The following is a 12,673-nucleotide window of genomic DNA, read 5'->3' on the forward strand; positions in this document are numbered from 1 at the left end:
CAGGGCATGTGTGTAGCAGTATACTAAGTGAAACACGCATGTGTATTGGTCTTCCCATTGAGTCCAATCCAATTCAGCACATTCAGACACAAAGCAAAAGATACCATGTTCATTTATCATCACAGACTACAAAGCTTGAAACTAAGGGGAAAATTTTTATTTGTAGGGCCAAAGGTGAAAAAAGGTTATACAAACAAAACACCCATAGAAGATGGGCTTCATCAAATTGCACTGCGCGTCAAAAATGACGTCGCGCGTTAAAACACTTACTTGCGTCCGCGACAAAATATTTCGACGCGCGACAAAATCGGGCCGCGCGTCTCGTTTCGCGAATTTTTCGCCATTTCGCGAATTTCGCTGGAAATTTGCGAATTATTCGGCGAAGCGAAACGCGACAGATTCGCCTATCACTATACATGAGAAGTAAACATATTTTTACATAAATGTTTGTAGGGGCAATATCAACCTTTTTTTGGCCTCCTCATATTGCCAGTTAAGCCTGACTCTATCCGCTAATCTTGATTTATCATCAAAGCCAAACTGTATAAAGAACAAAAACAAAGAAAACCAAGGTCAATTAAAACAGCAGCAAATTAAATCATTCACAAACCAGTTGAAGATACAACTTTAACTCTTTTCCTATGGAGCCATAAATGGTGTGTCATGTTTATGCATGTGCAGTACTGTATATTCTATGTTATATTGCACTAAAAAAGATAAACCAAGTAAAGTTGGCTACAAAAAAATATGTTTCCTTGTTTATAAATGTGGAATGCCTCAGTCTAAAATAATAGTTTCCCCAACACGTATCTTGCTTCAAGTAAGTTGCAAAATTTTCCTACATGAGAAAGCTGTCCACTGACCCCCCCCCTCCAAAAGCAGAGGTGATTTGTTGCTGCTGCACTGCTTCCAAAGATGATGAAAGTCTGCTCTAAAACGTATATTTTTCTCTGCTTCCCATGCTTATTACTGTTGACTCTATGTTTAAGTATCAGAAACCAGTAGTTACACTTCTGAAGCACAAACTGCTAAGGGGCAGTGAGACTGAAGTAAGTACAGAGGCTTTTTTTTTACAATTCTAACATAAGGGATGTCAATAGGCTTAAAGGGGTGGTTCACCTTTAAGTTAACTTTTAGTATGTAATAGAATGGCCCATTCTAAGCAACATTTCAATTGGTTGTCATTAATTATTTCTTATAGTTTTTTTAATTATTAGGATTCTTCTTCTGACTCTTTCCAGCTTTCAAATGGGTGTTGCTGACCCCTTCCACAAATAAAATGCTCTGTAAGGCTACAAATATATTGTTATTACTACTTTTTATTACTCATCTTTCTATTTTGGCCTCTCCTAACCATATTCCAGTCTCTTATTCAAATCAAGGCATTGTTGCTAGGGGAATTTGCAGATTAAGCAGATTGCTTGAAATGCAAATTGAAGAGCAGCTAAATAAAAAGCTAAATAACTCAAACTTATAATAAAAAATGAAACCCAATTGCAAATTGAATATCGATATTGAATATCACGATCTACATCATATTAAAATTTGCCTCAAAGGTGAACAACCCCATTAACAGCACTGATAGGCTTAACGGGGAACTCCACTAATGATTTTTATTTTGTTTTGTTTTTTTGAATAATGAAAGAAATGTAATTGTAAGCAAAGCTACAATATACATTATTTGTAAATGTAATTGTTATTGAAACACTTTCTGTTGAAGGTTGATTCTCAATGATCCATCAACTGTGATATACAGTAAATGTACCTTTTTTTGTTACATGACTTTAAATCGAGACTATTGGTAACAAATTATTTACATAACTTGATTGCTGCTGACACTTGGGTATTTACCCACATGCCCTTTGGGACAAAAACTTTAAATATGTACCCAATGTTATTTGATTTCAATTTTAACCACTGCCTTGTTACTACTGAAAAAGAAGTTTAAAAAAAAGTTTCTGTTTATCCCTTTCTCATCTACACCATACTGCTGATTCTGGAAACTAGGGATGCACCGAATCCAGGATTCGGTTCTGGATTTGGCCTTTTTCAGCAGGATTCGGCCGAACACTTCTGCCTGGCCGAACCGAATCCCATCCCTAATTTACATATGCAAATTATGGGCGGGAGGGAAATCGCGTGACTTTTTGTCACAAAACAAGGAAGTAAAAAATGTTTCCCCTTCCCACCCCTAATTTACATATGCAAATTAGGGTTCGGATTCGGTTCGGTATTCGGCCGAATCCTTCACCAAGGATTCGGGGGTTCGGCCAAATCAACAAATAGTGGATTTGGTGCATCCCTACTGGAAACTATGTTTCAGAAGCCAGCTCATTAACAGACCTCTGAAGAAGCAGTAGAACCAGGAAGGGTATTCTTGGAATAGGAGTCTTGTTTGGAACAGAAATGGCTCTTGCTCACCAGACCAGGATTTGTGGCGAGAGCACAAAGGCCCAGTCTAGGATGGCAAACATTAAGGGGAGACCAAGCCGCACCTGAAGTTTGTTCACATTCGTGAACCCAGTGTAAGGTGAAAGGATGCGCTTGTGTGCTATCCTGGAGGTGGGTGGGAGGTGGAATATGCTAGCCTCTGGGCACCCTGAAGAGAAATCTGGTCCTGCTTCCCACTGTTCCCTGTAAGCAATGCACTCGTGTGTGCATACTAATTTTGAGGCCAGCACACGCAATAAATTATGATGTGTGCACATTGAATTTTGTGAGAAATCACATAATGTTGTACTTATTCTAATATGTTCATATGGTTTAAAACATAACCCCACCTAATCTCTTTAGAGACATCACAGACCAGTGATTATATGGTTTACAAGTCAATTTACAGTATTGGTTACAATGAAGCAACATTACTCTTCTATAAAAGTGTGTGACATTTCTACCACATTCTGTGTCAAAGTTCTCTGCTGATGAGTGTTGTTAGAATAACAACAAGATCATCACTGTGTACACATAACCCAGATCTCACTCATGGATTGCAGAGATGACTAAAGTGATACTGACACTAACATTTTTCAATAGCATTCAAAGATAATGTTATGATAGATAATAAAAAAGGTTATTTCTGATTTCAGTATCTCTCTAACAGCAGTGCAAGCTAATTTCTGGCATAGTGATGGAATTATTACCTGGCAGAAGTTTATTTGTTCATATGTAACACATAACATGACCTTTATACAACTTTAAAATTACAGACCATACAGTACCTCTCCAATGTTGTCAGTTTGTGAGCAGGCATCACAGTATTGCTGAGGTAAACAGTTGTCAGTTAGGGAGCCTGAATTGTTGTGTAGAGAGTCTGATATACAAAAACTGTTTCTGAATCCATCAGTGAGCTTTGCTAGGCTCTGGTTGGAAACAAAACACATACAACCTTTTTAGTCCTTTTATTTAAAAAAGGGGAAAATGGGGAACCATTGTTAATATAATATGTAAAAAATAATATGGTACACAGTAGCAGTAAATAGAGAGCCCTGGATTTGTGGGAGCACGCTGATCACTGCCCAAAAAAATATGGACTGAAAAATGTAACATGTATGTTTTTCTTCTGTGCTGCTGACGTTTTAAGTATTCACATTTATTAAGGGGAATATTTAACAAGTGTCGAATTTCGAATTGAAAAAACTTCGAAATTCAAAAAGACCAACCAAAATTAAATTGAAGTTTGTTTTTGTCAAATAGGCCCGTTTTCGTCCGTATTCGTCCAGATTCGAATGGAAGTAATATCGCATTCGATCGAATTTGATTCAAAGTTTTCCCAAAAAACCTTAGATTTTTCAAAGTCAACAATTGACTCCAAATGGGTTCTAGGTGGTCCCCCAGAGGCTAAAACAGCAATTCGGCAGGTTTTAGATGGCGAATGGTTTAAGTCGAATTTTTAAAGAGACAGTAGATGATAAATTTGATATTCAAATTTTTTTCAAATTCAAATAGAATTTGGACTTTTCCCTAGTCAAAGTACACAAAATATAGCTCGGAATCCGATTTTTTTTTCATTCGAAAATTCACCTAGACTTTTGATAAGCCTGCCCCTAAGTGATAACACCAAAGAAGCAGATCACAACATTTCAAGAACATTTCTCAAGTGGAACTAATTGGAAAGTGACCCTCCTACAGTACATGAGTATATACATACTGCCACCTAGAGCACAGAGCATGTAAAGGTGCATCAGTCCCATCAAGTTGTACTTCAACATAGTTCAATATAGTCCAGCATAGCAAAACAACCAATGTGATTGACCATAATACAAGAAATGAGTTCAAGGTATATATACATATTCAGTTCTAAAGTAATATAGAACTATTAAGTATTAATAGTATCATCAAATAAGAAAAATCCCAACAAAGTGATACCTGTCATAGTATAGTATCAAATGATGCTTACTCTCCCTTAAATACAGGGGAGGAAAGAATTTATGTCGCTAACAGATTTTTTATGGTACACACTTCTGCATTTTTGGCATATTTCTGTTGTTGACCTACCAGAACTGTGATGGCAAATCAGAGACTTGGTAATGGTCCAATTACTCTAGCAACCATGCATTGATTTCAATAAAAGACTATGTAAATGTGAATAGGAGAGGACCTGAATAGAAATAGAGTGATGCAAAATAGCAATGCTAACATTTGTAGCTTTACTGGGCATTTGTTTTTTTTAATTCAAGTCTGCTTTTATTGAGAAATATATGCAAAAATACACAGAGAAAAGAAAAAGGAAAGTAAGTACAAGGTACCTGTTGCAAGGACAAATATTGAATGTCACAAAGCGCAATTTTAGCTAGTTCCCAACCAACTAAGTAGCCTCTTTCCCTACGTGCCCTGGGGAGTGTGAGTGGACATGGAGACCTGATAGATAGTCCAAGGCTCCCAAATCTTAATGATTTTATTTCTCTTGTCAGTGTCAGATTCTGACATTATTTCCATGTTTCTCCTCGTGTTCAGCTGAGCATACAATTGTTGCATCGTGAGAGTCTCAGGTTTTTTCCATGTTTTAGCTATTACAGTTATTGCCGTATTGAAAATTTGAAACATTAGGCATTCCTTCTTTTGTAATTTTTATTGGATATATTTGAAGTAGTGCTACTTGTGGTAGCTGCGGTATATCTTGATTAAATATCTCTTTGGTTGGGGGGGGCGTGGCTGACCAGGCAACAGAGCGGCCGCATTTTCAGGGCTCTCCCGGGGCTCCATCACAAAAATACCCTGCAACACTCTCCCTCTGCACCCAGTATTTCTCAAGGGGGTCCGGATAGTGTCGGGCCGACCTGCTGACCCTCTGCTGCAGGAGTGACTCTCGGGGAGCTCCGCTCGCCAAGGAGCCGATTGAGGCCTAGCGGCGCATGCAAAGCCGCGGCCTCGCGTGATTGCGGTTCGGAGAGCTGTGGTGGGAGGTGAGTGACATTGGAGCCCTGGGAGCCCTTTTACTGCATTTAATATTCACTTAAACTACCTTGGTCCAGTGGTGCAGCTCCCATACCCAGTAGCTGGAGACCAGGCCAAGCGAGGGAGGGTAAATAGCTGCCTGGATGAATACATGCATTGCACATATTTGAACACTGCATAACAATCATCATTACAGTGTCCCAGCGCTTTGAAACTTTTACCCACACGGCAGGCTGTATACGCAGCTTTTCATGCAAGACAAACTGCCCAAGGATCACTAAAGCAACCACAACAACAACTGCTGAGGGGTTCTATGGCTGATCATATGCACACCAAACATCGTTCTGGACAATAGACCCCTTGCCAGCCTGAGGCCTAATCTAAAGGCTACGTAAAGACCCTCGGGGCGTGGCTACCGCGTCTATGTGAGAGGTGGCGTATTTGCTAGGTCCCGCCAGCCAGCACAAACTCATTCCCCGGTGAGATAAAGTACCGCTCCAGCATTGTCTAGTCCGGCCTCTTTGACTAACCTTGCCTCCTTATTCCAAAATGGGCCCCAGCAAAACCTTCAAAAAAGCTCCGGAGGCAGCTGCGCGACTGGGAAGATTCGCCAGACATAGCGGTCCTATCAAAGATATTGGCAACCAGTCTGCATCTTCCTCTCCAGATTCCTCTCCCGCGCATAGCCCCGCTGCAATACAGGAACCAACACTAGCAGATCTGCTTGCAGAAATCAAAGCGACCAGAGAAACCTGCACGACACTGATTACAGCCAAAACTGAAGAGCTGAAAGTGGAGTTCTCCATACTTAAACAGGACATTCAAAAGCTTCAGGAACGTACGGTAGAAGCTGAGCACCGTATTAACACATTGGAAAATACTTGTGCACCTGTTCCCCAACAGATTAGCGAGCTCCAACAGGCACTCACAGTGTGTCAAGCTAAATCGGATGATCTTGAAAACCGGCTGCGCCGGAATAACGTAAGATTTGTGGGCTTTCCTGAAAGGGTGGAGGGGACAGAGCCAGAAAAGTTCCTGTAATCCTGGATAAGAGAAACCTTTGAAGTGCCCCTGCTCTCTTCTACCTTCACAGTGGAAAGGGCCAACAGGATCCCGATGCGCCCTCCTATCCCAGGGGCCCCACCTAGAGCCCTGATTGCACGGCTGTTAAATGCTAAAGACAGAGATGCCCTACTCAGGATGGCAAGAAACATGCAACGGATCACTTTCCAGAATACCAAGATATCTTTGTATCCTGATTTTTCGCTAGAGATTCAACGGCAAAGATCGCGGTTCCAGGAGGTTAAAAAAGGAAAATCGAGTATGCCATGCTATATCCTGCTAAACTTCGGGTTCAAGCAAACGGCAGCACCCAATTTTTTTCTTCCCCAGAAGAAGTCTCAAAGCTGGAACAAACAAATTTGTAATCCAAATGGGGGTCTGCGAGGACTGTAGAAAGAAGAGCTTTATAGTGCCGCATTATCCAGCCATGGATAATGCGGCACTATAAAGCTCTTCTTTCTACAGTCCTCGCAGACCCCCATTTGGATTACAAATTTGTTTGTTCCAGCTTTGGTCGTGGGGACCCTCGCATCTTCTCTCGGGTGATTACTACTCACGTGAGCATGTGGTTAACATACTGCTTATACTGTTTACTTTCACCTACAGGGTACTGTTTAACTTTTCTACTTGGAACCCTACTGCCATCATATGTTTTTTTTTTTTTTGTGTCTTTTGCTCATTCTGGCATGGATTACCCATATTGTATTCTGTTTCTCTGCACATGCCTCGCACTATATATCCTGGCTGTTGGCTGGCGGGCCTAAGTTGTTTTGACTGTACGCAGAATCTTCTCAGCTGTCAAGTACAGTGTTTGAACGGTTTAACTACGTTTCAATAAGAATGTGTTTTGTTAGTAGGTTCAGGGATCAAATTCTGCCACAGTTGGGTCTCGGCAGAAAGGGAGGGACTTCCCACACTGATGTGCGGGGGAAGGGTATTTACCAGTTAATAAGTTTGAAAGTTAAACGGGTAGCACTAAAATGTTTACATGTCTTTACTCCTTACAGGCCCAAGTGGTCTTCATGCCTTATTTACAGGATCACGATGATAGCGTTACTGAAATGTTTGCATGTCTTTGTATGTCACAGGTTTTTTTTGCCTTGATCCCAAGATCTCAATGTATACAATACCTACTCATGGCATCTAACTTGAAATTTTCCCTACTCTCCTGGAATGTACGGGGCTTAAATGACCGAATTAAAAGGAAGTTGGTACTAGATCATGTCAAATAGCTTGATGCAGAAGTAATACTACTACAAGAAACCCACCTCACAGGGAGTAAGATTTTATCCCTTAGGCGTCCTTGGGTGGGATGGGCCTTCCACGCCACATTCTCTCCTTACACTGGAGGGGTTTCAATCTTGGTTAAAAAATCTGTAAACTTCCAATTATTATCTCTGAGGTCTGATCCCAAGGGCAGATTCATTTTTCTGAATTGTAAGATTAACTCTGTGGATACTGTTTTGGCCAATATGTACATTCCGCCCCCATATACAGATGAGTGTATTGTCCATTTTGTAAAATATGTAGCGGATTTCCCATATGCTCAAATTATTTGTGGAGGTGATTTTAATACAGTCTTAAATGAGAATTTAGATAGAGTAAGGAGCTCTGGCAATACTTCCAGTACTAGAGCGTCTAATTTAGCAGCTTTGATGGCAGATGTCTCTCTGGTGGAGGTGTGGCGACACTGCCACCCCTCACAGCCTGAATTCTCTTGCTTCTCCACTACTCACATGTCCTTATCGAGGTTAGATATGGTATTTCTCTCCAAAGGCCTGCTTTCGAATATACAAAGCGCCCACTATCAAACACGAGGTATCTCAGATCACGCCCCGCTTAAGATAACCTGGCATACTGGCCCCACCTCTCAAGGTAATAGACAATGGTCCTTTAACCCAGTCTGGCTCAATATCATAAATAACGATGCAGCAATTGCCAGCTCCATTAAGGACTACTTCTCATTAGACCATACCCCTGTTAACACCCCAACAGTTTGGGAGGCCTTCAAAGCCACTCTCAGGTCTACACTGAGATTACAGCAAAAAAGCCTCAAAATGCAGTTAAGCCAAGAAGTTGATACCCTTACTGCTAGTATGCAGGCAAACCCCTCATCATCCACATTTATAGCATTACGCCAAGCAGAACAGGTATATGCGGCGCATATGCACGACAAAGCTAAAAGTAAACTGCTTTTTTCTAAGGCTAATTTTTATGAGCAAGGTGAACGGGCCGGAAAACTATTAGCTTATATGGCCAGGGTACAAACTGCCCCCCTGGTCATTACTGACCTTTACAACTCACAAGGAGTGTTATGTAACCAACCCAAGGAGGTAATAGGAATTTTACAAGACTTCTATACCCATCTCTATACATCTAAAACTACAGCCTCCTCAGAGGAAATGGCAGCATATTTTACTAACGTTCACCTGCCTACTCTAGCGGTAGAGCAGGTCAGAACACTGGATGCTGAGATTTCAGTGCATGAAATTTCCGAAGCTATCGATGCCTTCCCTTATGGTAAGGTATCTGGTCCTGATGGCTTGCCGATTGAAATATATAAACGATTTAAAAAAGAAATTGCCCCAAAATTATGTGAGACCCTAAAGGATGCAGTGCAACGCCAATCCCTACCTCCATCTATGTACAATGCCACCATTGTGCTACTCAACAAGCCTGGTAAGGACCCCAAACACTGTGCCGCATATCGCCCAATCTCACTACTTACAAACGATGTAAAAATCTTAGCAAAGGTCTTAGCCATGAGATTGGGTGAAGTAATTCATCACCTGGTCCATGAAGACCAGACTGGTTTTATGCCAGGCAAATCCATGGCTCTGAATATCCGTAGACTCTACACTAACCTTTCCCTTTCCCATGACAACCAGGGTCAAAGGACTGTGGTTGCACTGAACATTGCCAAGGCGTTTGACACTGTTGAGTGGCCATATCTTTGGCAATTATTAAAAGAATTCGGATTTGGCCCAACTACATCAATCTAGTTAAATTACTATATAATGCTCCCACTGCGTCTATTAAAACAAGTAATATGTCTACCCCTTCTTTCCGTCTCTACCGAGGTACTAGGCAGGGCTATCCACTTTCCCCCCTTCTATTCGCTTTGGCTATTGAGCCCCTTGCCTGCCTCATCAGATCTCATAACAATATAACGGGGTTCGTTCTGGGCAACAGGGAGGATCGTATTCAATTATATGCGGATGATACACTCGTATATCTGGGGGACAGAGGGGACTCGTTAGCCAATGTCTTAAAGGTCTTAGCAGAATTTGGTACTGTCTCTGGGCTGGTAATCAATAAGTCCAAATCCACTGCCCTTATGCTGGACCCGCTTACAGATGAAGAAAGTATGACTACCTTTCCTTTTAAAGTAGTCCCCGAATTTACTTACTTAGGAGTTACGGTCACAGCCCTCCCCCAACACTACTTAACCCTTAACTTAGACCCGTTGAATGATTGGTTATACCAAAAGCTTAAGTCTTGGGCTAACCTTCCAGTAGGCCCCACAGGGCTGGTCCATCTTATAAAAATGATTATTTTGCCCAAGCTACTCTATGTACTACAGCAAGCCCCTATATGGATACCAAAACCCTTAAACTTAATGCTATATTTAGGCAACTGGTGTGGGCCAAGACTAAAGCTTGACACACTAATGTGTGCTAAGAACAAAGCTGGTTTGGCCCTTCCAGATATGTATCTCTATTATCTGGAAGCACAACTGTCCCACCTCACTATATGGGTGGAAGGTTCGCATCACAAGGTGCTACATTCACTTTGGGCTCATTTGACTGGCTTCACTGATAACCCGATAAGCTGGATCCTAGGGAAATCTGTCACTACATCTCAGTTATTGCTTTCCCCCCCCATCAGCTCCCTACGTAAGGTGTGGAAAATGGCAAATACACTTCTGAAATCTCCTACCACAGACCCACTTACACCACTATGGAACAACCGAGACTACCCCTTGTTGGTAAAATTAGGTCCAATGAGTCTTTGGTCGGGTTGTGGGGTGAATACTCTAGGTGATGTATGGCATGATGGTAAATTAATCTCCTTTGCGCAATTGAAAGATCAATTCCAGATCCCGCATAACCAATGGCTGACCTTTCATAAGCTCAGCCGTGCTCTCAATACCACATATAAGCGCCAGGACTTTTCCCTGTCCACGCACCCCTTTCTGCTATACATTAAGAGGGGCCATACAAAAGGTCTGGTCACTATGTTATATGCTAAATTGCTACATGATGTGCATGGAAATAATCTGGATGGGTTACGTTCTAAATGGGAGGTGGATGTGGGCACAATCCTAGATGAGGAATGGCAGGAAGCGCAGGAATCCCCTCAGTTAGTATCCCCTAACCTTAGACTACGGCTAATTCAATTATATATTCTTCATAGGGCTTACTACACCCCTGTCAGACTTCACTACATTAATGCCAACACCCCGGATGTTTGCACTAGGTGTGCTTTGGAAAGGGGAACTCTGATACACATGGTTTGGAGCTGCAATAAGTTTTCCGCATACTGGAGGGAAGTACTAGACACCTTAGATTCAGTGCTTCAGGTGACAATTGCCAGAACACCAAAAACGTGCATCCTGGCCATAATTCAAGACTTAAAGCTGAATCATTGTCAGTCACTTTTCCTTTTTGAGGCATTACTACTAGCTAAGAGATTAATCACCCAGAATTGGAGAGCTGTGGCTCCTCCTACCTTCTCTACCTGGAAAGCAATAATGCAGGATACCTGTAACACTGAATACTTAATGTATCTAAAAAGGGGAGCCCCCACCAAATTCCAAAGAATTTGGGGACCCTGGACTGACATTTACCCCCAACATCCAAGACACCTTCCAGCAGTTTAGGTTAACAAGGTTCAGGAAAGGTGAATGGTGTAATAACTTCACTCATCCGGCCAGGTCTGAATCCCTAGTTGGAGGAAAACCCTAATGATGTTGTAAAATGTTATACCTATGACGAAGTATTTGTTGCATGATATGCTTTCTACACTATGTTTTATCTAAGACATGTACCATATGATACAATGTGCTTCCTTCTTTTGACTTTACATTGTAAACTGCTTACTTTATTCACTCAATAAACTACCCGAATTTAAAAAAAAAAAAAACATCTCTTTGGTTATTTTGAAGACAATATTCAAGAAAGGTACCACTTCCGCGCATTGCCACCACATATGGAGCACTGTACCTTGATGACCACATTGTCTCCAGCATACAGTTGGATACTTTGGAGGAAATTTTGTTATTCTAGTTGGGATTAGGTACCATTTGCTTGTTATTTTCGTGTGGGCTTCAATATACTGTAGTTAATGCATTCATTCCATTCTGCAGGCGTAAATTGTGTTTGCAATTCGTTCTCCCACTTTTCCATACATGGTAATTTTTGTGTTTCATCTCTCTGGGTTAGCATTTTGTAACAATCTGACAAGATCACTTTACCACTCCAGAATTTACTGCAGAGGTGTTCCATGACAGTATTACTCCGGAGAGATTTGTAATCTGGGATTAATGATCGTAAAAAATGAGTTATTTGTTGTTAGGCATAGAGTTGGTTTTGATGCAATCCATATTTTTCCATTAGATCCTCAAACCATCGTAATGTTTTTGCGAAATAGAGACCCCCCAGCTTCTAAATTCCTGCATGTATCCATTTGCTCAAAGAAATTTGTGGTATACTGGAAGCAATGGTGATGGAAAAGATCCAAATTTATATTTTAGAGATGTTATGTCCCAAATTTTCAGGAAAAGTAATGTTGTCGGCAATAGGTTGTCTGTTGGTGGTCTGTGTTTCTTAGGCAACCAGAAATACTGAGTAAGAGTTTTTCCCCTTACCATATGTGTCTCCATGTCCACCCACATTTTATAACCCCTCTCCGCATGCAATCTAACCACCGTTTCAAGTATTGTAGCCATGTAGTATGATTTTATGTTAGGTATACCTAGCCCTCGCGAAGATTTAGGATATTGTGATATCGCAAATGACATCCTCGGGGGCTTTTGTTGCCATATAAATCTATTTACACCTTTTTGTAGGTTTGCGAGGAATTGAGGGGGAAGGGCTACTTGTAACATTCTAAACACATATAGTATCCTTGGGAGCAGATTCATCTTTATTGATGTTTTATGCGCCCATACCAGGTGATTGTCTCTTTTTGCCATCTGTTGCATTCTGATTTGACC

General features: G+C 41.2%; 1 protein-coding gene across 1 annotated transcript in view; it reads right to left on the minus strand.

The window, feature by feature from the left end:
* The window catches only part of LOC108708904 (protein WWC3-like), a 172,521-nt gene that overhangs the window by 85,600 nt on the left and 74,248 nt on the right, over positions 1-12,673 (minus strand). The window contains 3 exon segments of the mRNA XM_041584721.1: positions 467-540; positions 3,219-3,359; positions 6,480-6,568. Coding sequence (XP_041440655.1) covers positions 467-540; positions 3,219-3,359; positions 6,480-6,568 — 304 coding nt within the window.

Source organism: Xenopus laevis, chromosome 2S (assembly GCF_017654675.1).
Source record: "Xenopus laevis strain J_2021 chromosome 2S, Xenopus_laevis_v10.1, whole genome shotgun sequence".
NCBI lineage: Eukaryota > Metazoa > Chordata > Amphibia > Anura > Pipidae > Xenopus > Xenopus laevis.